Source organism: Podarcis gaigeae (genome assembly GCF_964106915.1).
Source record: "Podarcis gaigeae genome assembly, chromosome: 15".
NCBI classification, from domain to species: Eukaryota; Metazoa; Chordata; class Lepidosauria; order Squamata; family Lacertidae; genus Podarcis; species Podarcis gaigeae.
The window spans coordinates 23,803,002-23,829,447 of NC_139692.1; the positions used below are offsets into that span (position 1 = coordinate 23,803,002).

At 46.4% G+C, this 26,446-nt stretch overlaps 1 protein-coding gene across 1 annotated transcript in view; it reads left to right on the forward strand.

Moving 5' to 3' along the window:
* The window catches only part of UBASH3B (ubiquitin associated and SH3 domain containing B), a 73,915-nt gene that overhangs the window by 35,558 nt on the left and 11,911 nt on the right, over positions 1–26,446 (forward strand). Inside the window, exons 2-9 of the mRNA XM_083714007.1 lie at positions 12,713–12,766; positions 15,093–15,279; positions 16,344–16,542; positions 19,052–19,221; positions 19,745–19,953; positions 20,691–20,826; positions 20,943–21,063; positions 22,294–22,416. Coding sequence (XP_083570133.1) covers positions 12,713–12,766; positions 15,093–15,279; positions 16,344–16,542; positions 19,052–19,221; positions 19,745–19,953; positions 20,691–20,826; positions 20,943–21,063; positions 22,294–22,416 — 1,199 coding nt within the window. The remainder of the gene's footprint in view (positions 1–12,712; positions 12,767–15,092; positions 15,280–16,343; positions 16,543–19,051; positions 19,222–19,744; positions 19,954–20,690; positions 20,827–20,942; positions 21,064–22,293; positions 22,417–26,446) is intronic.

Here is a 26,446-nt window from a genome sequence, read left to right on the forward strand (position 1 = left end):
TTGGACATAGCAACATTTGTACAATTACCTTCCTTCCTCATTCCTCAGATCTTCTACTTCCTTCTTGCTGTGTGAACACTTCCCTTTCCCACCCACCCAGTCTCTCGGCTTTGCCTTTTCAGCAGCCCATCTCTAACTTCCCTCTGGGACATTTTTACCAAATGTGGTCACCCTAGACTCAATCTGACTGCACATCAGTGTCAAGGATTTTGACTGGAATTCTTTTGATTAAGACGAGTTCTGTAATCTCTTGGGGGCTGTGTAGATGAGGCCTTCTTGTGTCTCTTGAATCTATTGGGTACCACATCTGCATGTTTGCTGAAGAGAGCCTCTGTGGATGGGGCAGGTGCACCATCTCCTAGGGGCTGAGGCAGTTTTGGCCCACATGGGCCCCCTCAACCCCCTTAAGAAGATGGCACCTCTGGGATTGGGGCTTCCATGCGGTCTGCAATACCGCATATCCAGTGGGGCAGAGGTGTTGGGATCAGGGCCTGTGGGCATGATCCTTCTCCCTCTACCATCTGTTGGGAGTGGCTCATCAGCAGGGGCTTCTCTCACCCAAATTCCACTCTGGTCTTCTGCTTCCAGGCAGAGTGCACTGATCCTTTGTTTTTAATCCTCCGGTTTTATATCTCCAGCTGAAACTCCATGCTTTGCTATAAACACGGTACAAAACCGTATCTCAGTTTAAGCAGTGAGAGAATCATATGCACCAACTGTGCATGGTGTGCATGAGTTTACATGACCAGCTGATGTGACTAGATGCTGCTGCTCTTTGCTTGAACACCCCACTGTATCTAATGAAGACATCAGGTAGATGTTCAGAACTCCATCATCCAGGGAGATCAGGATGATGGTGTGAAGAAACAGGGTTTCATCCATAGCACCCCCAGGACTGTAGATTCAGATTCCAGAAGAGATGTGGCAGCTTAACCCCACCCCCTTTAAACAATAAATTTAAAGGCTCACTTCTTGGTGGCTGCTCCCAGACTTTGAAATTCTCTCTGTAGAGAAGCTGAACTGGCTTCCTTCTCATTCTCCTTCTTCTGGTAGGTGACACCTATTTTATTCCAACAGGACTTTGGGGACTGGTTTGTTTTTGCTTTTAAATGGGCTTTTAAATAGCACTGTGCTGTTTTTACTACCTGTATATTAATAGATCTGTTTCTTATACAGTGGTACCTCGGGTTACAAGACACTTCAGTTACAGACTCTTCAGGTTACAGATTCTGCTAACCCAGAAATAGTACCTCAGGTTAAGAACTTTGCTTCAGGATGAGAACAGAAATTGTGGTCTGGCGGCGCGGCGGCAGCGGGAGGCCCCATTAGCTAAAGTGGTGCTTCAGGTTAAGAACAGATTCAGGTTAAGAACAGACCTCCGGAATGAATTAAGTTCTTAACCCGAGGTACCACTGTATTGTTTTAATTCTATTATAGTTTGATTACTTTTAAACTATTGTCTTTTTACATTTTTAGCTATCTTGCGTTTTGATCTGTGTTGTTTTAATTTGTGTAAGCTGTCTTGAGTCCTTGTCTGGGGAAGAGGCAGGATACAACTCAGTACAATATGATGGTGATACAAAAAGGCACGTACTGAATAAACAGGCACTGGAGGCTGTAAAGAGGAATGGCAGAAGCTTGGGATTTTCCCTTTCAAAATCACTCCACCCCCACATTTGTGGTGTAAGAGGAAAAGATAGAGATCTCTTCCCCACACACCCTTTCTGCACCCTTGCAGTTTGGCTCTTTGTTTAGGCAAGCTGTTGCAATCTGAGCTGTCATTATAACCCGAAATATGCCTTTTCTCACCCAGCTTCCACTGCCCCCCTTTTACTTTTATGAATGTTAAGAGTGTTTTGTAAATGGCATCAAATGGTTGGGGAGGCAGGATATGCATGTTCTTGAATGAGTGGGCCTCTGCTTAAGCACTCACACCTGCCATTCACAGTCATTTAAAGGCCTTGTTCGCATGGCACTTTAAACAATAACTAAACCAAACAATGGTTTAAAGGTGTGTGGTTGTGCACCCAGCTGAAATTGTGGGCATTGCACTCCTCCCCTGCTCCTGCTGCTGGAAGCTTAGCTATGGATGAGCTAAGCATTACACCTGAACCTAGGCTCATGGTTTGTTTTTCTCCATGCCAACCATGAGCAGGAAACCAAGAATGAACCTTGGTTACAGCTTGTGATGTTTCGGTTTTTGTTTTATAGAAGGAGAAACAAACTACAAACCCAGGTTTGGACATTGCACTAAACCAGGGGTCAGCAGTCTTTTGTGGCTTGGGCTGGTTTACAGTCTGGCAGACGCCGCGGTGGGCCGGAGTGTGTGTGCGCGTGTGCATGCACGCATGCGCAAATGTTATTTCTGCCGCTCCTTCTGGTGCGGAGGAGGCATGTGCAGCTTCCTGTTGGCTGAAGGAGCTTCCTGCAGCCAATGGGAAGCTGGCCAGTGTTGCAGAAGGCGGTCCCCGCTTTGCTCCGCACCGGTTTAGCATGGTGCACAGGAACTGACCAAGTGGGCCACTGGGGTCCATGGGACCCCTGCACTAAACCAAACCATGGCTTAGCTCATAAATAAATAAGAGGCGGCAGGATCAGACCGGTGGCCTATCTCATCCAGCTTTCTGTTCTTAGGTTGGCCAACCAGATCCCTGTGGGGAGACCACAAGCAGGACATGAGCACAACCAACACACTGCCCTGCTGCAATTCCCAGCAACTGGTTTTCTGAGGTTCACTGCAGCTAATAGCAAGGCTGGAGCCCAGGCCCCATGGTTTCAGCAGCGTGCACCATCCTGCTGCATTTAAACCATGGTTTGCCTTACCTAAGGATTAAAGCAGACATGTTCAACAGGTCGACCATGATTGACAGGTAGACCCTGGGTGATCCTGGTTGATCTTGGGATCCTTATCAATCGTGGGATTAAATCAATGCTCCCCTCTCTCTGTCCCTCCGACGCATCAAGTGAGCGGTGTTTGGCATTTCATGTTGGCGATTGGGAATACGATGGTTGGCTTTAGCGCTGTGTGTGTTTGTTAGCGATGGAGTTTTAGGTGAGCGCTTTATGCCCCCCCTTAAAAACAGCTTTGCTCAATCCCTCCCCCCCAAAAAAGCTCGAAATGTGAGCTGTCTTTTTATCGCCACCAGCATCTTCCCCTTTAAGCCATGGGAGCCTCTTCCTCCTTGTATGAACTGAAGGTAGAGTCTCAGAAACGTGTTGGGCAGGATGCTTCAGACCTCACTGCAGCCACAGGGCTGCTGCTTGGTGCAGCCATACAGTGTGTCAAGATCTCTGCTTATAATTTGGGAGAATGACCTAGGGAGAGCCGTGCAACCAAATTCCCCAGAACGGCAGGTCTCTGGCTTGTTGGGAAACCAGCAAGAATTGAAGAATTTTTATAAAAGAATATTGAAGTATTCTTTCTGTATTGAAGAATTTTTATAAAAGAGAAAAGAAATAACAATCTTGACTGGAGATATCTGAAACAGAACTGAAATGGTCCTTCTTTGGAGCTTCCTATTGTTCATCTGCTTGGCCACAGGGTGTTGTATTGGGTGTGTCATTGGTCTGGTCCAGCTGGGCTCTTCTTATGTACACAGTTAAAGGGGAATGTGGCACGAATTGGTCTGGGAGGAGCCTAATCTGTCATGGTCTCCTCCATAGTTGCTTCTGAGTATCAACTGCAGGAAGCCACAGAAGGGCAGAGTGCTCTTCTGCTCAGGTCCTGCTTACAGGTTTCCCACAGGTATACAGTGGGCCACTTTGAGAACAGGATGTTGGACTAGGTGGGGCATTGGCCTCATCCAACGGGGTTCCTCTTATGGTTTTAACTATGAAGCAGATGATTGATCCATTGTTCGTCTTACTCAAAGGTGAGCAAGTGCCCCTTCACTACCCGTGACCCAAAAGAGACCTTAATGAGAATTATTTTTTTTTAGAACTTCCCACCATTTGTGGCTTCAGAGAACAGAAAGAGGGGTTTTGATTCCAGCCTCCCTCCCGCTTTTGCCTGGAAAACAGGAGGGGAGCAGGGCGTGTGCATATCCTATTTGTCTTCCAACATGGGGAGAGAAACTTATTTATTTCAAATCAACACGACAGCCATTTCCTTTCCTGGCTATCACTGCAGCTCCAGATGGTGCGCTTGCAAGTGTATTTGAAACCTCCAACTGCATTCCCACTCTCTCCTTTCTTTATTTTCCTTTCGTTTTATTTTAATTACAAAAACAGCGCCATCCTAGTTGCCCCTTCTTTGCCTTACATCCCTGCAATGGAAGTGAGGAGCCCCTCAGCATATTCTGTCTTCTGTTTATAAGTGTGCTCCTAACAATGCAGTCTGTGAATATATATATATATATATATATATATATATATATATATATATATGCAATATTAACGTTGGTTTAAAAAAACATGCTGAGATCATTTGAAGTCAGCATGTGCCTCACACAGGGAGCCCGAATGGCTGCTGTCCCCCTTGGAACAGTCCCTGTGCCATGACCCACATGGATTCCATGTAGTCTGTAGCAAATCGGCACTTCTGAGACCTGAGCTGGGGGAAGGGGAGTGAGTTTATCCATCTCTGTGCTAATTGATGGCGCATTTCCCCTGCCCCTGTAATTCTGTGTCCTTGAAGCTCTCAAGGCAGCCTTCTAGTTTTATCCAAACTTCTGATTATCTGTATTCTTAGAATGTCCCCTGCCTTTTCCTCAAGGCCATGTGGGTTAATGATCTCATGTCAGGCAGCAGCAACAGACCCCTTTGAGAGGGGGGCGGGCGGCGGGGCAAACCAGACAGCACATTTTTCTGGTTATCTTTCCCATTGCATTTTTTATCCTTTAAATGAGACCGCTGTGCTTCCCATCCACGCTTTTGATTTAAGGAGCCAGCCAAGCAGGAGATTAAAGGCTGGCACACATGTGCGGAGGAGACAGGGAGCCTCTGCAGCAGACACAGCGATCTTCAGCCCGCAAGAGGTTACGTAACCGAAATATTGAGCGCCCAGCAGAGTCAACGTATCCTATAGCCCTCCCCCAACATCTCTCTCTCTCTCTTTCCATTGCTTCTCCAGCTTGTGCATTGCTGCTGGAGCATCTTTGGCAAAGAAGTGAGGTCCATGTCTGTTTGTTTTTTTCTCTTTCTTGTATTGCGTGTGGGTTTGTGCATCTTGAAATAGGTCACGTTAGACCCCAAGTTACAACTTCTACCGATTTGTGGTGGGTGCTAATGCTGATCTTAATTATATATCTGCTCATCGCCAGTCGTTTTGTGATTGCTCAAGAATGAAAGGGGCGCATTCTGTGGTTTATTGCAATCTCTGAAAAACTGATCCATAATATACGTGCCGCCAGGGGCCATGCAGACCTCTCAGATTTTGCATCTGTTTGGGGACTGTTTGTGATTTACAATCTCATGGTTGGTGCATTCCTATTAAATATGGGTTTTTTTCATGGCAGTGTTTATGAATACTTGATATATTTTGTATAAATACGAACTTTGTATCCCACCCTGGGATATGTCTTACACTATTCATTCTTTCTTTAGCTTCTTTTTTATTTTGTATTTTTTACTCTTCTTGCATCTGTGGCATTCTTATTATGTATTTTAGTGTGATTTTTTTTGTTTGCTGTATTTGCCAATCTTGTTTTAAAAAATATTTTTTAAAAAGATAGAAAGAGGGCAGTAGCCTCTGAAAGCTGCAAGAGGAAACACTTCCCCATTCCACTTCCATGGTCTGTCCCACCTATCTTCAAAGCAGCACCACATGGTCTTCCACCCAGGCACCTACTAAACCCCAGACCAGCTTAACTGCAGCAAAGTTGTGACATCATGGATTGCAGGCATTGTAGTGGCACATGACTGTTCTGTCAGCATAAGGAGTTCTGCTTGCACAATGGAACATTCTCCCCCTCTTCCTCCTTCCATGCGCCCTCTAAATCTGTTCCCCAGCCTTCTGGAGCAGTTGTAGGGGAGGATACAGGTTGCGCAGAGGGGGAGGAGATGGTCCCATTGTGCAAACAGAAATCCTTGTGCAATACCACCCCATGCGTCTTCAGACCATACCCTAGGAACAAAGCCTAATTTATTGCACTTTTCCTCCAAGGCAGTGTATGGGGCTGTTCTTCTATTCTTCAGTAGATCCTAAGCTAGGCTGAAATAGAGGGGGAGAGGGGGAAACTACCCCAGGTCACCCAATTGTTTTCAATTGAGTAGGGAACTCAGGTACCTTCCATCATAAGGCAAACCACAACACCATTAAATGCAGTTTCTAGAGTGTGTCCTACTGTAGACACACAGCCTTTTGCAGATTGTTTATTTATTGATTTCTTTGTTGTATGTATATGCCACCTTTTCCTCCAAGGAGCTCAAGGTGGCATACAGTAGTACCTCGGGTTACAGACGCTTCAGGTTACAGACGCTTCAGGTTACAGACTCCGCTAACCCAGAAATAGTACCTCGGGTTAAGAACTTTGCTTCAGAATGAGAACAGAAATCGTGCTCCGGCGGCACGGCAGCAGCGGGAGGCCCCATTAGCTAAAGTGGCACCTCAGGTTAAGAACAGTTTCAGGTTAAGAACGGACCTCTGGAACGAATTAAGTTCTTAACCCGAGGTACCACTGTATATGGTTCTCTCCCTCCTTGTTTAATTCCCACAACAACCCTGTGGTGTAGGATAGGCTGATTGGCATTGACTGACTCAAGGTCACCCATTGAGCTTCATGGCCAAGCAGGGATTTGAACCTTTGTCTCCCAGATCCTAGTCCAACATCCTAACCACTACACCACACTGGCTGCTATGTTTGGACATGGTCCAGAGATGCATAGGAATGCCTTTGGGGCAATCCTCCTTACTGCCTCCAGTATGTCATGTGATGTTTACAGTGCCTCATGTACAAGCCAGTTTCGTACAGGCTGGCAGCATCTACAGAACCATGGACAAGGGTTTTTGATATGCTGGGGTGAGTGCCTGCAAAGCACACTCAGGCCCCAAACTTTTATTGTACCACACAGCTATTGCTCAAGACCTTTCTCGTAAAGATCTTATTGCTTAGCTAATGACTGTGGCAAGGCTTACCAGTGCAAAAATTTGGAGGACTTTACATCCAGATCTATTTGAAGTCTGTATTTCACAACTCTGGGATTTAGTATCAGGGGACAAGTTGACAACGCATGTTCCTGAGAACTGGGCAAGAGATCTAATGCTTCTCATTCAGCTTGGCGTAACTTTATTTTATATGCAGCATCAATAGAACATGACTATAGGCAACCATGGGATGCGGGTGGCGCTGTGGGTTAAACCACAGAGCCTAGTGCTTGCCAATCAGAAGGTCGGTGGTTCAAATCCCCACGACGGGGTGAGCTCCCGTTGCTCGGTCCCTGCTCCTGCCAACCTAGCAGTTCAAAAGCACGTCAAAGTGCAAGTAGATTAATAGCTACCGCTCTGGTGGGAAGGTAAACAGCATTTCTGTGCACTGCTCTGGTTCACCAGAAGAGACTTAGTCATGCTGGCCACATGACCCGGAAGCTGTACGCCGGCTCCCATGGCCAGTAAAGCGAGATGAGCACCGCAACCCCAGAGTCAGTCATGACTGAACCTAATGGTCAGGGGTCCCTTTACCTTTACCTATAGGTTACCATAGAATTTGAAAATGTTCAGAAAAGGGCAACCAAAGTGATAAAGGGGCTGGAATGACACGCTTATGAGGAAAGCTTGTCACATTTGGGGCTTTCTCATTTAGAGAAAAGGCGAGTAAAAGGTGACATGATAGAATACACCCAATGAAGCTTAACGTCGGCAAATTCAGGACAGAAACAAGAAGGCAGTTAAACTATGGAATTCACTCCTGCAGGAACCAGTGAGGAACACCAAACTGGGTGGCTTTAAAAGAGGATTAGACAAACTCATGGAGGAGAAAGCTATCAGTGGCTGCTAGTCGTGAGGGCTATACTCTGCCTCCGTGGTCGGAGGAAGCAATGTTTCTTAATACCAGTTGCTGGAAACAGTAGGAGGGGAAAGAGCTCTTGTGCTTGAATCGTGCTTGTGCGTTTTCCAAATGCATCCGGTTGGCCACAGTGAGAACAGGATGCAGAACTAGATGGGCCATTGGCCTGATCCAGCAGGCTCTGCTTATGTTCTTATAGGCCTCCGGCGGCACATGGTGACTTGTGGAACAGTAGTTTTATTTCACGGAATGACTTGAAATGATTGGTGTGCTGAAACTCGGTGCTTCTGTTAGGGGCGGGTGGGAGAGTTGGTTGTTGTTGTTTTCTTTATGGATATTTGAAAACAATAAAATGCAAACAAAAATTAAAAAGGCATCCACCACCACACATAGCAGGTTGGATCCAGATTCAGTCGTGCTTAGATTAGACCTATTGAAACTTAAGTTGATTAGACAAATCCATGGAATTAAAAACCATGAGTGGGTTCTCCAGTCACAATAGCTATGTTTTTCCACCACAGATTGAGGCAGATGGAGTAATTCTTCTCAATACCAGTTGCCGGAAAACACAGGAGGGCAGAGGGCTCTTTTGCTCACTGCTTCCAAAGGCATCTGGTTAACTACTTAATTTGCTTTATCCAGCAGGGCTCTTCTTATGTTTTTATTGCTTTAGTTATTAACTAAGTTAGTCTCCTCTGGCTTTCCCCAACCTGATGCCTTCCAGATATTTTGGACTCCAACTTCTATCAGACCCAGTCAGCATGGAAGGAATGATGGGAGTTGTAGTCTATCAACATTTGGAGGACTTCACGTCCTCCCCCCAACCCAGGCAATATATAGCCCAAAAAGAAGTTATCCTTCAAAATGTGCTACTTCTCCAGATTTGGAAATGCAGTTCTCCAAACAAAATATGTATATAATAATGCATATATAAAAGGGAAAGTGTGCATCCATTAGGGGAAATAACATGAGAAATTCTACAACTTTGCGTACTTATGTATGTGTGCATGTCTCTATGTGTATACACACACACATTCATTCATGTTATTCTAATAGACTAATAACCATTCCAGTAAAGAGTCATGCCACTTATTCAGAGAAGCTATTCAGTCTGGTTGCTTTTCTTAAGAGCTAATGCCTCATTTCCTATTGCAATAGCTTCCTCTCAAGTAAATGGAAATGTCGCCATTATACCTTCACATTTATTGACATGCACCTCTGTATTGAATGGACATCCTTTGCGGTTACTGCCTACTCTCCATAATGGACTGTATGGGAAGCTAAAACCTTTATGTGGCCGTGAACATTACATAGTGCGAGGGGGATGTGCTTTTTCCATTGGAGGTTTATGCAGAGAGCTGGAAGCGTCTGGCACCTGCCTTAGGAGCAAGTGGGTTTGCAAGGAATGGGAGGTGCCCAATGCCAGAGAGTTTGTGGGTGTGCCTTGCTCCAGGGAGATCAGAGTATGCAGGTTGCCTCCCACCCAAGTATTGGTTAGGGTCAAGAAGCCTCAAGTGAAGCCATTTCTCTCTCTCTCTCTCTCTCTCTCTCTCTCTCTCTCTCTCTCTCTCATATCAATGATGCGAACTGCATTACAGCTTTTGTTGAGCAAGGAGTCAGTGTTTCCTGTATCCCTTAACTCCCAACATACCAAAGAAGTGATGGGGGGAAAGATTGAGCTGAAAATAAAATAAATTATTCCAAACCAGCAAAAGCAAACCTGGTGTATGAAATGGTTTGATATACAGTGGTACCTCTGGTAAAGAACTTAATTTGTTCCGGAGGTCGATTCTTAACCTGAAGCACCACTTTAGCTAATGGGGCCTCCCGCTACCACCACACCGCTGGAGCACGATTTCTGTTCTCATCCTGAAGCAAAGTTCTTAACCTGAGGTATTATTTCTGGGTTAGAGGAGTCTGTAAACTGAAGCGTCTGTAACCCAAGGTACCACTGTATTCAATGTTAAGAAAATTAAAAACAGAGAGTGGCCACATTCACACCATGCATTTAAAGAACTATGTTGCTACTTTAAACAGCCATGGTTTCCTGCAAAGAGTTTAGGAGTTGTAGTTTGTTAAGGGTGCTGAGAGCTTTTAGGAGAGACCCCCATTCCCCTTCCAGAGTTCCCTGTAAGAGGAATTGAATGTCAAAACCACTCTGGGAGGGGAGCAAGAGTCTCTTAGGAACTCTCAGCGCCCCAACAAAACAGCAGCTCCCAGAATTATGGGGAGGGGAGGGGAACCATGACTGTATCTTCATGTATCTGCTGTTTTGTGTATGTGTGTCTACTATTTTGAAGGCAAAAAAAGCCTAAACAAGAGTCTGGGTATCTGATAACGATGCAGGTATTAGAAAAGATCTCATTACATATCTTTAGGTGCCAGGCAAAAAGAAAAAAAATCCTCTTCTCGCAGACCTTTGGTTACTTAAGCAATTTATGGCCTTTTACACTTTGTGTGGTTTCGGTGAGGGGTGGGGATTATTGGTTGGTTTGTATTGTTATGTATTTTTGTGGTTTCATACAGTGAACGGCCCTGTGATCCTCAGAGGAAGAGTGCAATATAAATTTAATAAACAATAATAATAGGCGCTACCTAGCTCCCATAGTGTTTCCTGGCAAGAAAGCAGGCTTTGTAAACTGCTACCCATCGCATGTTCCCACTGCTCTGGAAAGCAGGGAACACAAGGCAGGGTTTCCCTAAGGAATTTTCTCTTTTTCAATGGAGTGAGTCAGCAAAAACTGTGGCAGGTCTTTCCTGCTCTGTCATGTACCACTCAGTGCTGGGAGACTGGAGGGAGCCAGTTAGTGGCTGGTGGCTGTCAAAAAGAATAACCAGCCAACTCCTACCTGACTCCCCTTAGTTTGCTCCTAGTGATGCTATTACTGGCATATGCTAAAGCCAGGAAGGTCTTTGGCGGAAATAACTTTTTAATGCAAATAGATGCTCAATGCCACAGATAACTTGAGAGAGAGGGAACATTGTTTGCTGGAGAGAGTGGGTGGGGTTTGCCTTACATATGTGCAAGCTATAAAAAAGGGTGTGTGTGTGGAGATATGGAAAGATCTTATGAATAAATAAATGCAAAGGACGTCAGTGTGGAGGGTAAGAAGAGGCCTATATCTTGCAAATCTTAGAGGGGGTGTGCTGCATCTCTCTTTGGAGAGAAAGAGAGATTGCCCACCTTCTCACCATAAATTTCAAGCAGTATGATAACACTTTGAACAGTCACAGCTTCCCCCAAATCACCCAGGGAGCTGTAGTTGTGTTAAGGGTGCTGAAAGTTCTTAGGAGACCCCTGCTACCATCACAGAGCTACAACACCCAGAGTTGCCTGGGAAGAGGTATTTGACTCTTAAACCACTTGGAGAATTGCAGCTCTGGAATGGGGTGGGGTGGGGGATGGGGAGGGGTCTCCTAACAGCTGTCAGGATCCTGAACAAACTACACTTCTCAGGATTTTTTGGGGGGAAGCCATACCTGCTTAAAGTGGCGTCATAGCACTTTAAATGTGTGGTGTGAATGTTGCCTTTGTGTTTGCACCACGGTGCCTGTGCCGTCACTGAGAACCCAACTAGATGCAAAATAGAAGTACCATGTGTGGTGGGTTCATTAATTTCAGTGAACCTACTCTGAGTAGAACCTACTTGAATTCAATCCGTGATCTTCTGCAGTTTTTTCTTCCTTAAATTAAATAGAAGCTGGGGGTTTGATTTAGATTTAGATCAGGACTGTGATAAAGAGAGCAAGGGAAGATTAATTCCTTTCCATTTTCATTCTTGACGGAAATACACATACACAGAGCTGCAAGTGTTTGGGGCTGTTTGCTTCTTTGTTGTTATACTTTTTATATTCTCCAATTCCTCCAAGAAGCTCAGTGCTGAGGCAGTATGTGCAGTTATTGCCTTTGTCTCATTTTAACTTTACAACAACCCTGTGATCTAGCTTAGGCTGAGAGAGTGTTGGTCCTAAGGCCACCTATGGCTGAGCAGGAATTTGAGATATTTGTTTCACTCTTGCAAGGATACAAATTGCAGGGGCGGTGGTTGGAATATGACAACGCACACCACCTTGAGCTCCTTCAAGGAAAGTTGGGCTTATAAATCAACCAAGTAGTTCAGGCTTCAGGCGAGACTCTATAAAAGAGTAAATGGCTGCTATTACCAGCCAGCAAAATAGTTCTGAAACAGCCTGCGGTGCTGACTGCAAAAAAACAAAAAACAAAAACAAAGGCCATTTTTGTTTTTAGAGAAAGTCAGCAGCTGGAAAATAATTGGGAAGCTGGAAATTGGTCTCAGAGTTCTCCACATGCCACCCGCTGCTGCCTTTTTACCCTTACCCCTCCCGTAAGAGTTGCTGGCGTTGTGACAGTCCAGCCAGCGAAAACTCTGTGCTGCCATTAAACTGCAGCTACATGAGCTGTTTCTCAGTCTTTCTGGACTCGCCTTCCCCAGTTAATCAGTCAGGAATCTCAGTGCAAGCGAAAGTTTCCAAGGGAGAGTGGACATTCCGTTGAAAGCAGCGTAAATGTCTTTTTTTCCCCCTTCTGCTTTATCGGGGAATGAAAATAGGTTGAAGGTGGTAAATTTTAAATAATCCGAGGGAGAATCTCGGTGCAAGAAATGGATCAGGGTGGCAAACTTTCACCCCTAGCCGTTGCTAACTTGTTCAAAGGAACGGCAGCAACTTCACCCTGCGATTGCCATCTAGTGCTAGCCGAGAGCGCTGACAGCGGGTCTTTCTTTCTTTCCTTCCTTCCTTTCCTGCAGGCAGAAAGCTCTGGCGTCTACAGGAGGCCGAAGCGTCCAGGCGGCTTGTGACTGGTTGGTATGAATTATGACCTTCTACACTCTTGCAAAATTTAATTTTTGATATCCGTATCAGGAGAAAGTACGTGGAATAGGAGTGCACATCAAGGGACGTGGGTGGCACTGTGGGTTAAACCACAGAGCCTACTGCTTGCCGATCAGAAGGTCGGCGGTTCAAATCCCTGTGACGGGGTGAGCTCCCGTTGCTCGGTCCCTGCTCCTGCCCACCTAGCAGTTCGAAAGCACGTCAAAGTGCAAGTAGATAAATAGGTACCACTCTGGCGGGAAGGTAAACAGCATTTCCATGCACTGCTCTTGTTCGCCAGAACTGGCTTCGTCATGCTTGCCACATGACCCGGAAGCTGTACGCCGGCTCCCTTGGCCGATCAAGCGAGATGAGTGCCACAACCCCAGAGTCAGCCATGACTGGACCTAATGGTCAGGGGTCCCTTTACCTTTAAGATGCCTTGTATCAGACTGTGGGCTTCATCATTGCCCACACTGACCATCAGCAGTTATCCAGTGTCTCCAGAAGGGGCCCTTTTTGTTTTCTTTTCCCCCACCCCATCCTGCCTGGCGATGCTGGGGGTTGATCCTGGAGTGCCCTGCATGCTCTGCTGCTGAACTACAGCAGCTCCCGGTGCAAACTTGGTCACCCTCCTCTGCACACGTTCCAGCTTGTCAATATCCTTCTTAATTTGTGGTGCCCAGAACTGGACACAGCCCTCCAGGTGTGGGCCTGACCAAGGCAGAATAGAGTAGTCCCATTACGTCCCTCGATCTGGACAGTATACTTCTGTTGATGCAGCCTAGATCTCACTGTAACCAGGTTTTCACAAGGCATTTCACAAGGGCAAAAAGGAGGAACAGACTAGGAGATGGCGTTTTCCTAGGGACATGTTCCAGAAACTAGGGGAGGGGCAGTCCTGTCCCTTGTAAACAGGGACACTGGAGAGCATATGGTGTGGTGCCATTGCACTGCAGCGCTGTCAGTCGTGGCAATTGGAATGCTGTTTCCATACATGGAGGCGCCTGGCCTGCCCCCACATCAAGAGCTGCAACCAAACAGCCGTGGGCAGAGCTTCCATCTGGGTATGGGAGATTTTCACCCACAACCCAGAGCTCCTGAACCACCACCACATTTCCCACTGCACCCCCTGAAATCTGTTCTAGAAAGCTGGCAAGGAGAACTTCTGAAATATCACCAAGAGCTGTCCTCAGGACAAAGAAACTGGAGAGCTCTGGTGCTCTATGAAGGGCTGGAGCTCAGTGGTTGAGCATTTCCTTTGCAGGCTGAAGGTCCCAGGTTTAATTCCCTGCCTGAAATCCTTTCAAAAAAATTAATTTTATTTTTCATTTTCACATTTTACCACGTTTAACGAGAAAAACAGAACCTTTACAAATTTAATTTGCATTTCCCACAACTTCCCTCCCCTCCTTTCTGTGGTTATTTAATTTATATCTTTTTGTTACTGCATATCCAATTCAAACCTATTTACTAATTTTCCTTCGTCTTCCCCTTTAATTATCTCTTAACGCACATGTTTATATCAACCCTGCTAACATTTTAATTTGTTTATAATGTATCTTCAAATAATCAATAAATTTTCCCCATTCTGCTTTTAAAAAGTCTCTCATCTTGATTTCTTATTCTTCCGGTAAGCTTTGTCATTTCTATGTACTCCATCAATTTTAGTTGCCAATCCTCTTTTGTTGGAACTTTTTGTTCTTTCCATCTTTGGGCATAAATCATTCAGACAGCTGTGGTAGTGTACATAAACAGTTTTTTCTGTTCATTGGGTACCTCTCCACTGGTTATACCTAGAAGAAAAGCTTTTGGTTTTATCACAAAAGTTATCTTCAGCATTTTTTTCAACTCATTATACATCATTTCCCATAAAGCTTTTGCTAACTTACATGACTGACATCCTGGAGAGTCATTGCAGCAAGCCACTGTGGCCAAAACTAAAGTAAATGGATCCATATATTATTATTTTTTAAAAGGTAAGGAACCCCTGGACAGTGAAGTCCAGTCAAAGGCGACTGTGGGGTTGCGGTGCTCATCTCGCTTTTCAGGCCAAGGAAGCCAGTGTTTGTCCGCAGACAGCTTTCCCTTTAAATGGATCCTTAGTCTGACCTTGCATAAAGCATCCTACTTTCTTCCCAGGAATGCATGCAAGACTCTTAGATTCTTGACTGTTTCTTTCTCGCTCCCAACTGATATTTTTTGCATTACGGACTCTGTATTGGTCATCTTTTCTGACTGCATTCATTTGCCAGACTTGTTTGTTCTCTTCTCCTCTCGCAACGGCTGTTCATTTTCCCCTGTTTTCCCTTACAGGCTGTTTTCACACGTATGCGACCCCTTTCTCGATGACCCCCTGCCTCGAGAGTACGTCCTCTACCTGCGTCCCACTGGCCCCTTAGCGCAGAAGCTCTCCGACTTCTGGCAGCAGTCGAAGCAGCTGTGCGGGAAGAACAAAGCTCACAATATCTTCCCCCACATCACGCTCTGCCAGTTCTTTATGGTGAGTTGGTCCTTTCCCCTTCTTTGCTGTCTCCATCCTCTTCTGCATCTGGTTGAATTCTAAGGGCGAAACTGACCCGTGATGCTGTGAAGGGATGAAGCCACTCAGCCTGCATTGATCTGTTGGCCAAAGTACTTCCAGATGTCCTGTTTGTGGAGCACTCGTCCTCACTGACTTACACAAAGCTTCTGAGGAGGTTAGACCATGCCTGGTCTTCCCTGAGCCTTTGATCTTCCCAAGGAGGTTATACAACAATGAGTATTCCTCCCGATTTCTTTGCAGGGTGTCCCTGCGTCTTCTTGAGGGTTTCTCACAGGCATCTGCTTGGCCACTATGAGAACAGGACGGTGGACTAGATGGGCCCCATGCCTGATCCAGCAGGCTCTCCTTATGTTCTTATAGCTACTATAAGTTGTACCAAACTGCTTAAGGCAGGCTTTCTGAAATGATGCTACTGTCCAGTTTACAAAGTAGCTGGCAGTTCTTGGCCAAAGTGGAACATTCAACTTTTGAAGACTCCAGTTGCTTGCGACAGCAATTGGTTAGTCCATGGAGTGTCCACACTGAGCTGCCATCTGAATAGATTTCCCTGACTTTCCACCAAGAAAGGACACTTTTCATCTCTATAAGAAATGGGCAGGGCGAGTAAGACTGGCTTCTCTGTGCATCTCTTAATTATCTTCCACCTACAGGAAATATTGAAAAACACAACCTAGATAAAGGTCTCTGAACTTTATACTTTTTTTTGGTTTTGTGCTCATGCACGTCTGGGTGTCGGTATGAAAGTAACAGCTATGGAAACTTCACCTGGTAGACCACTGCATTTTGGTTTGCATGCCGTGGCGATGCAGTGAGTGGGTTGCTAACTGAAAGACATGTGGGGGAATAAGGCAAGTGTAACAGAAGCCCTAGTCCAACAACATCTGGAGGAAACTGTGTTGGCTACCCTTGGGCTGCAGAATCTTGGGACAACCCAACTGATTTGGGGGTTTAAAAGGTACACATTTCCAGTGCTCATGGTACATCGGATCATGGCCTCTAAACTGACCACAGTCTCTTGGCAGTGCGAAGACAGCAAAGTCGAGGCACTCTGTGAAGCTCTCCATGCTACTGTGACCCGGTGGCGGTGCAAGTTCCCCGTCCCTTTGCCCCTGGAGCTCTACACCTCGTCCAACTTCATTGGGCTCTTTGTCAAGGAGGACAGCGCCGAGGTCCTCAAGAAATTTGCCGCGGACTTTGCTATGGAAGCCACTTCTAAAGCCGGTGGGTGCTCAGGACAGGATGCAACTTCTTTAACTATTATATTTTATCTTTTATTTTTTTAATGCAAGATGTTTCTGTTCCACCTTTTAGACTTCTTTGCATTTATGATTTTAAAAGCCTCCCAGAGTAGTTTACAAAGTTGGGAAAGCCCCTATAAAGTTTGGGGTCAAGGTATCTCAAGGACTTATTGCTCCCATATGAACCTCTCCATGCTCTTAAGACTGGTGTGGGGCACTTTTAACCCTCCAGAAGTCCTGAACTACAATTCCCACCACCCCTGGCCATTAAGCATAGTTGCTGGGGCTGATGGGAGTTGTAGTTCAGCAACATCTGGAAGACTAAAGTTTCCCACCACCTGCTTCTAAGATCACTCGGTGAGACATCTCTCCTGGGTCCACCCATCTGTTAAGAGCAGATGAGTAGTGAACAGAGAGCGGGGCCTTTTCTGTGTTGGCACCCACTCATAGAACATTTTTATTCTGTAAGCTGTTTGCTCACACTTACGATCTTTCTGCACCGAGCTGAAATGTTTTACATATCCAGGTCTTTAAACTCAGTTTGTTGCAAGAGTGGCTGGTAGGGAGGGGTGGAACTGCAGACCTGGCCTGCTGACAGCAATATACCAGTGCTCTCAATGGTATGTCTGCTACACTATCCTGACTTTGCTGCTGTCCTCATGCTGTCTCAGAACACTGTAGCAACGCTGGTGCCGAGAGATCCGTGGTGCCAGGTGACTTATTGGAATAAAGTCTGACCACCAGAATGCCACCACAAAAAAGGCCCTGTCTTTGGAAGTGCTTGCCGAACTTTCTGAAGGTGCAGTGCAAGGACACCTGGTGGAGGGCAGCTTCTTGTAGTGGGGGGCAGTCTTTTAGTTACAGAGGCTCCAGACTCCATGCTGTATAATATGCCCTTCATAACACAAGTAAATGACTTTTTATCTTTCTGACATATGACCAGTTTGCCATTATTCCCACCTTCACCATGTTTTCAATATGCAGTTCAGCTCACTTGCTGGAGCCCTCTGCTAGATCCACCCCCCCACTTCCTCCACTTCTGGTAGTTCATTTGCACTGTAGATTGCCTAGGGTGGTTTACATGCAGTGACGTTTCTGCATGTGCTGAGATTATGTAGGAGCACAAGATATTTTAACTGTTTAATATATATATATTCTGTTTTATGCACTGTATTTTTTGGCGGGGGGTTTTTTTTTTCATTTCTGTAATTGCTTCAGCTACACAAAAATAAATAATATTCACAATCCAAAAAATAAACAGATTGTACAATGGGGCTTCCAGTCTCTGGGTGTGCCTTGTGTGGCTCCTATTTTCCAACACTTTGCGATGCAAAATATCAGGAGACAGTCCCGAGAGAACAGACCCTTTTTCCTTTTCTTTTCTTTTTTCTTTTTTGAGCTCCTGGAGATCTGAACTTTCGTTCTTGAGCTAAGAGAGAGGTGCCCCACTGTGTTCTGCCTCAGCCCTCCCACTCTCATTGCTTCAAAAGAAAAACAGAATCTATACTTCCTCTGATTCATTATCTCCTGAGAAGGAAGCTGACATTTCGGCAGTTCTTTAACCTTTCTGACAGATGCGTGTTTGTTCTGTGCTTGCAGTGCTGGTGCTTCCTGCATCCTCTCAGTGTCTCAAGATGCCTGTAAACAAAACCCTTTCGTTGATGGGCAAAAGATGGGGGAGAAGGGCCGTTCAGTTTGCATTAAAAGGCAAAGTTCTCTCATTTGCACCTTCGGAAACAACAGGCAGACCGAAACTCAGCCGTGCTTTGGAATTTGCACATCTCTGAAATTTTGCAACGCAGCTCTTCAGTCAAGCCATGCATCCAGAAATGCACAGGCTAAAATATACATTAAAATGCATATATATATATATATATATTAGAATGCATTTTTGTATTTCATATTCACTATTAGGGAAAATTGCTTTGCAAAATGTGTATGCTGGGGGGGGGAGTGGGATGTGCAAATGTGTACATTAGGAGAGATTTGCGCTAAAATGCTGGTGAATTGCACACAGAATTACCATTCCCATAGTCCTCTGTGTAGAGAGATTTTTATTTATCTATTGAATCCCCACAACTACCCTGTGAGGTGGGGGTAGACTGAGAAGCAGTCAGTAGCCCAAAGTCACCCCCTGAACTTCATGGCCGAGTAGGAATCTGGCCTCTCAGGTTTGTGAGGGGAATGGAAGTTTCCAGAAAACTCCCAGCAGATAACACTTCCCAGGATTCCTTGTGGGGTAGCCATGACTGTCTTTGAGGGGGCATGATATTGTGCTAAATGCATAGTGCAGATGGGGCCTTAATCATCTCTTACAAGGCTTATTTTTTATATTAAAAATATAAGGAATGTCTTCACTAGGTGTTGAAAAGACAACAAAAACATCCCAGAAGCACCCGACTCACCAGCTCTGAGCTAGGCTATCCTGGCTGATATCCAATTCACCCATCGTCCCAGTGGCTCCCAACTGACCACAGATTTCCAATTTGCAGATGTCCACGTGGAACCCCACAAGAAGCAGCTCCACGTCACCCTGGCCTATCACTTCCAAGCCAGCCACTTGCCGACGCTCGAGAAGTTAGCTCAGAGCATAGACGTCAAGCTGGGCTGCGACTGGGTGGCTGCAATATTCTCCCGGGATATTAGATTTGCCAATCATGAGGTAAGCGTGGGACTCCTTGTTCCCCTTAGGGGAAATGAAGGCGGTTGCTGCATTTGATTCCAAACATGCAGCGAGGGTGGGCTCTTGGAGTGGGAGTTGTTCTTGCAGGAGAATCCATGTTTGCTTTAATATAAAGTAGGCACAGGCAAGTTGTGGCTCCAAGGGTTTAATCCAGATCACGAGGTCTGTTCTGTCTCAACCCAGTGCCTATCCACATAAGATGTAGGAGCACTAGGGTAGGGAGGGCAGTTGCTACTGGGGAAAGAGATTTATTTTTGGTTGGTTGGTTGGGGAGGAGCCATTGCTTAGCACGTGCTCTTCATAAACAAGGTCCCCTAGTTCAGTCCTGAACATCTCCAGGTCAGGCTGCAGATGTCCCCTTTCTGAAAATCTGGAGGTCCACTTCTAGGCATTGTGGGCAATCTGAGCTGGATAGACCAATGACTTGCCACAAGGCAGTTTCTGATGTTCTTCTGCTCATTCACCGTTGGCTTAAGGCTTTCTCCTTCTCCACCCCTTGCAGACCCTCCAGGTGATCTATCCATACACCCCACAGAACGATGACGAGCTGGAGCTGGTCCCGGGGGACTTCATCTTCATGTCTCCCGTGGAGCAAGTAACCACCAGCGAAGGCTGGATTTACGGCACTTCACTGGCGACAGGGTGCTCTGGGCTGCTGCCTGAGAATTACATCACCAAAGCAGACGAGTGCGGCACATGGGTGTTCCATGGGTAAGAGGTCTGATCCTGCTTGCATGGGTGGCAAGGGCTTTTATTGTGGATGAATCTGCCACTAGAAGGTCACAGCGTGGTGGTGGGGAAGCTCAAGCTGACTCACGGATGAGGGAGAAACAAGTCATTTTCGGTTCGGGCATCAATTATTGACTATGATTATGATTACTATATTTATTTATATCTCCCTAGTCAGATTCAGTCCTTTGACATTCATGCACCTATCTAACGATGGTTCATTCATTTAAATGGGTCTTCTCTCACTGCCAATGTAAACCAGCGAATGAATAGAAAGAGAACCTGCTCAAGTGACGCTGCCACAAAAACTTCACACATAAACCAATTTTGAAAAAAGGAAAAATAATATGTAAATTTACCAGCCACTCTCTCCTCCCACCTCTCTTTCCCTTCAATCCTGTACTAGATAGAGAATTGTCTAACGTTGAACATAACTCAGAGACTCTATGAACTCAAAAAGAGAGAGAGAAAGAGACATTGCACATTCTTTTGTAATTCAAGAAAATATTTAATAAAAAATATTTCCAAAGGAAGAAAAAAAAAAAGAAATTAGTAAACTGCAACCCAGAAATCCTGGCTGATCATCTCACTCAGAGCCTGCCCAGTCCTTTTGTAAGATGCCTTGTACATACTTTATTATGGGGGAAAGTGGGCTGTACACCATTAAATAAATGAAATGTGCGTCAGCATCCACAAACCACCTGTGCCTGTTTTGGCAGGTCATATTCCATTCTGAACGCCACTTCATCCCCCTCCCTCCTGATGTTCACTGACGGAGTGATGGATCGAAGGTTGCAGGAAGACCAAGGACCAGGGGATACTGGGCCCCTCACAATCTTCTGCCAGAGCATGCAGGTAAGGTTCATCTGCACCTTTACCTGCCTCCAAGGCAGGCTGAAACACCAGAAGGGGGGAAAGGAAGGCTGGTTATTTATTATACGAAGGTGTTGCTTTTTTAACCTCATCCTCAGCCCTTAAGGATCGCCAACTCACCTGGGCCACAGAAGAGGTGCCTTTTCGTTTGCCGACATGGCGAAAGGATGGACGTTGTGTTTGGAAAATACTGGCTCTCACAGTGTTTTGATGCCAAAGGTGAGTTTGTTTCTATCACAGTGTTTTACTTTTTTTATTGGGAGACATCCAATGCCATCAGAGCAGACATTAGTTCACTGGGAATAGAGGAGGAATCTGCACAGCGTGGTGTAGTGGTTAAGAGCGGTGGATTCATAATCTGGTGAACCGGGTTTGCTTCCCCGCTCCTCCACATGCAGCTGCTGGGTGACCTTGGGCCAGTCACGCTTCTCTGAAGTCTCTCAGCCTCACTCACCTCACAGAGTGTTTGTTGTGGGGGAGGAAGGGAAAGGAGATTGTTAGCCGCTATGAAACTCCTTGGGGTAGTGATAAAGCAGGATATCAAATCCAAACTCCTCCTCCACTACTGAAATGTCAAAGTGGACTCCACAGATCCAGTCAGACCAATCTTCGTCTTCAGAATCTACCGTCTGGTAGATTCCATTACAAGTTCAAGGGATGCACACTGCCTCCATTCCCCACACCCATATTTTTTTCTTTTAAAGTTGTAGAGTAGGGTGTTTGCTTTTCAGTTGCCCCCCAACCCAAGTGGCTGATGCATAGGGCTTTTGACCTCTGCACACTTCAAATGCATAGAGAGCAGCTCTGCTTGGGAACAACAAGACCTATTGACATTCTCTCCCTCTCAGGAGGAACTGTATTGGGGTGGGGATCTAGCTGCCCTCAAGTAAACACCTTGGGACTCCCTTCTGCAGGATCTTCTCTCTCTCTGGAACATCACACCATCTTCCAAATGTTTTGTTGCCTCTCTTGGATGGCTGGGGGAACTCACATTACAATTTGAGAACTGCTACCTGAAGGACATAGGACGCGGGTGGCGCTGTGGGTAAAACCTCAGTGCCTAGGACTTGCTGATTGCATGGTCAGCGGTTCGAATCTCCGCGGCGGGGTGAGCTCCTGTCTTTCGGTCCCAGCTCCTGCCCACCTAGCAGTTCGAAAGCACCCCTAAGTGCAAGTAGATAAATAGGTACTGCTTACAGCGGGAAGGTAAACGGTGTTCCGTGTGCTGCACTGGCTCGCCAGATGCAGCTTGTCACACTGGCCACGTGACCCGGAAGTGCGCTGGCCCCCGGCCTCTTAAGTGAGATGGGCGCACAACCCTAAAGTCGGACACGACTGACCCGTACGGGCAGGGGTACCTTTACCTTTACCTTTACCTTTACCTGAAGGACATACACTTGGGGGAATCACCTAAATTTTTGCCTCCTTGCTCTCTGTGTCTCCTGACAGGAAGGTACATGCGGACAAACCTGAATATGCCTCACAGCCTACCTCAACGGAGTGGTGGTTTCAGGGATTATGAAAAGGATGCCCCCATCACAGTGTTTGGCTGCACTCAAGCACGGCTTGTGGGTAAGCTCCCCACTTGGGGAACAGTATTTTTCTTTTTCTATTAGAGGTGGCGCTGTGGTCTAAACCACTGAGCCTAGGACTTGACGATCAGAAGGTTGGCGGTTCAAATCCTTGTGACGGGGTGAGCTCCTGTTGCTCAGTCCCAGCTCCTGCCAACCTAGCAGTTCAAAAGCACGTCAAAGTGCAAGTAGATAAATAGGTACTGCTCCGGTGGGAAGGTAAACGGCATTTCTGTGTGCTGCTCTGGTTTTGCCAGAAGTGGCTTAGTCATGCTGGCCACATGACTCGGAAAAACTGTCTGTGGACAAACGTTGGCTCCCTCGCCCTGTATAGTGAGATGAGAGCCGCAACCCCAGAGTCGTCTGCGACTGGACTTAACTATCAGGAGTCATTTACCTTTTTATATGGGTACTCATAACTTGTCTCCTTGAGAGTTTTGGGTTGTAGTGTCTCTTGCTCTCTTAACGGATCCTTGTCTGTCAAACATCCAGCCACAACATGAGCAGTTGTAGCACATTGATCATGATAGTAATAATAATAAAACCAGGCCTGCTCACTCTGTCCTTCAACTCTTCCAAAACTACTCTGGCTCTTGGGCATTAGAGGACGAGAGGTACCAATCGAGGGGTGGCCTTTCCTACTTGCCATCACCTTGAATTAAAGTGCATGAGGCCCACTGCAAAGAAGCCGTTATGAGCTGGAAATCAGAGATGTCTCAGAGTCTAGATTTTCTAGGTTAAGAAATATGAGCCTCAGGGGCTGATAATGCTCACCTCAAATTACAACCTCCCAATTCTTCTTCTGGTTCAGATTTCGGTCTCAGTGAAAGAAAACCCCCATTCCTCACCGTGTCCCTCCTGCTCACCTCTTCCCATGATCCTCTACTCCTAAGGTAGCCAGTGTGGCGCCCTGCAGGTGGTGCTGCCCTACGAATCCCATGCCGACTAGGAGTGGAGATCCAACAATATCTGGAGGGCCACCCTGTTAGCTGTGCTTGACTGCTAATGTGCCAGGGTGCAAAAAGAGGGGTGGGGGCTCCTGCACTTTTAATTGCTTTGTAAAAAAAGAGAATTTCATTTTTTTTTTAAAAAAAAAATTTAATTAGATTTTCACATTTTTATACACTTTATCTCTAACCAATTCAAACATTAGATTACAAGGTTCTCTGAACCTTCAGACTCCCTCCCCTCCCTCCCATTTATTGTTATATTAAAAGGTTACGTTTTCTGCATCTTATGCTTTGTCCAGCTATTCTATATCTCTGATTATCATAATTTCACATTACAAATGTCATTACACTACCAATGATTTTAACTGTTTACAGTGGGGGTTTTTAAGTAAACTACAAATTTACTCCAGTCTCTAGCAAACACTTGATCCTCTTGGTTTCTGATCTTCCCCGTCAGTTTCGCCATTTCTGCATATTCCATCAATTTCGTCTGCAAACTACATTTGGCGAAATGCCCTCTTCTATTAAATGTGCAGGAGACCTGCCCTTTGTTTTTGCATCTAGATGCACTAGCAGCGGAAGCTGGGATTTCAGCTGGCGCACCTTCCTATACAAGCTGAAGTTCTTTACACAACACATAATTAAACTGTGGAACTCACTGCCACAGGAGGCAGTGATGGCCAATAATGTGGATGGATTTAAAAGAGGATTGGGCAAAGTCATGGAGGAGAAGGGCTATCAGTGGCTACGAGCCACAACGGCTATGCTCTGTCTCTGCTGCCAGAGGCAGTAATGATTCTGAAAAAGCAGTTGCTGGAAACCACAAGAGGGGAAAAGGCTCTTGTGCTTTGGTCCTTTTTGCAGGTTTCCCACAGGCATCTGGTTGGCCGCTGTAAGAACTAGATGAGGCTCTCCACATGCTCTTACGTTCAGAGAAATTATTTCCTTTACACTGACATCGTTTGCACTTGGGCACCCTGTCTATTGTTGTAAGTCATTAACTGGCAGGGAACCAATTTTGTATTGGCTCTGAACCAAATACTCCAAGTGTGGTGAAGGGGAGAGAAGAGAAAGAGGTGGAAAACACGGCTATTCCTGCCAAAGGTTAATCTTATTCAGCAGCAGCAGCCATTGGGAGAATGGACCCAGGGGCGTAGAAAGGGTGTGTGCGGGGTGTGCAGTCCGCCCTGGGTGTCATCCTTGAGGGGGTGACAAAATGGCATACCGTGGGAGGGGGCACTTACCGTGGGGCCTGGCCTGCAGCCCACCCAAGCCATCTGTCTCTCCTGGGAGTGACACGGTGACTCGCGGCCCCGCACTGCCTGAAACAGCAGCGTGGGGCTTGTGTCCGCCAGGCGGACTCCGTGGGCAGCTTGCCGTGGCACCCCCCCCCATGGGTGGGTCTCTGCGGCACCCCTGTGCGCGGATTACCATCGCAGCCCCATGGGCAGCTTGCCCCGCCCCCACCACTCCGGTTCCGGAGCAGCTAGCTACGCCCCTGAATGGACCTTGAGCCTAGGATTGTTGCAAGTCTCTTTGGTTGGTTGGTTTAAGCCAGGCTTTGCAACCCTGGTGCTCTAAAGAGGTTTTGGGCGTCAAACCCCTCAGCCCCAGCCAGCACATAGTCAAGCATATTTAGAGGGCACCAGGTTAGCAAAGGCTGGTTTAGACAGAGAGCTGTTGCAATTTTCCTACATTCTGCATGAGCGCAGCAGTTTTCAAGGCTTGCCTGGTGGCCCTGCTGCCCTTCTGTGCTGCCATTTGTGCCAGTTCCTGTGCGAGACGAGCAGCAGCCATTGTCGGGGTGACTTTGGAGGTGACGACTTAAGCTGTGATCTCTATTTGCACATAACTGTCAGCTCAGCAGCGAAAACACATTTGGCTGCAAATCCATGAGCTGCTGTAGTGACACATCGATTTGAGTGCCTGTTTGAGAAACGGAACGAGTCGCTAGGGAAGCTTCCCAATGCTGAGATTCTCCAAGCACTGCGTGAGAAGGCCGGCTCCTTGCTTCTTCCATGCAAAATATCTCGGGGAAGCAAGACATTCGACACCTAGTCATACAGCAGGGGACAAAGCATTATTTTAGCACGTGTGGAATTGTTGGCTGTGACTATCACTCACAACCCTGAGAGTTGCCTGCTTTCTCACCCAGCAAACTGCGGGCAGTCCAGTTACCCATCTCTGTGTGTAGAAGCCTCAGGATCTTATTGTGAGCACAATAGAATTGTTGCTCTGGTATCATTATTATTAAATTCATTGTTCCGCCTTTCACCATCAGGTTACGACCATTTAAAATTCAGTCTTATAAAACAGTTAAAACCGATTACAGTTTCAGGAAGAGGGTGATACCCTGAAAATGTGCATCTCAGGTGTCAAAGGTCAGGGTAATAATTAGATGCAGAAAGAAATGTTCCTGTCTAGAAATGTTTGATTTAAGTGGCATGAGGTTGATATAAGTTGTGCTGCATTTGCAATAGGAGGGTGTGTGTTCAGGAGGGAGTCTCTTGAGAAGGTAGGAAGGGGGCAGGCTCCAGCCATGCCCCTCTAAACTGGCCTGCTAGGGAGTCTTCATGTTGCTAGAGGACCTCTCCTTTATCTGTGGGTTGGCAATCAGAAGTTGTGGGGAGAAAAATCAAGGCAGTAGATTTGGCACCAGTTAGGAATCCTTATGGCTTGGATCAGGACGGTCCTACTTTTCATACCAAGAGGGCCACACACTGCCTTGTCGCGCAGGATGAGGCACAAGACCAAGATTTGGCACCCCCTTCCCATGTTCCCAAAGGCAGCTAAGCGAGGCACCAGGCTTTGGGATGGAGGCATGAGGCTCTGGCAGGGTCCTAGAGCCCTCCCACCTCCTTCCCGAAGCTGGGAAAGTGCAAACTAGGCTTTGGGGAGGAGGTAGGAGGACTCTAGAACCATGTCAGAACCCTCCCACCTCCTTCCCAAAGCCCAGCACCTCCCTTACCTGGCTTTGGGAAGGCAGGGCAAGGGCTGCAGGGGGCATCAAATGTTTCCAAGGGCCTCCAAAGAAGCCCTCAAGCATGTGTTGGAGTGCCCTGCCTTAGATTGAGAGAGGAT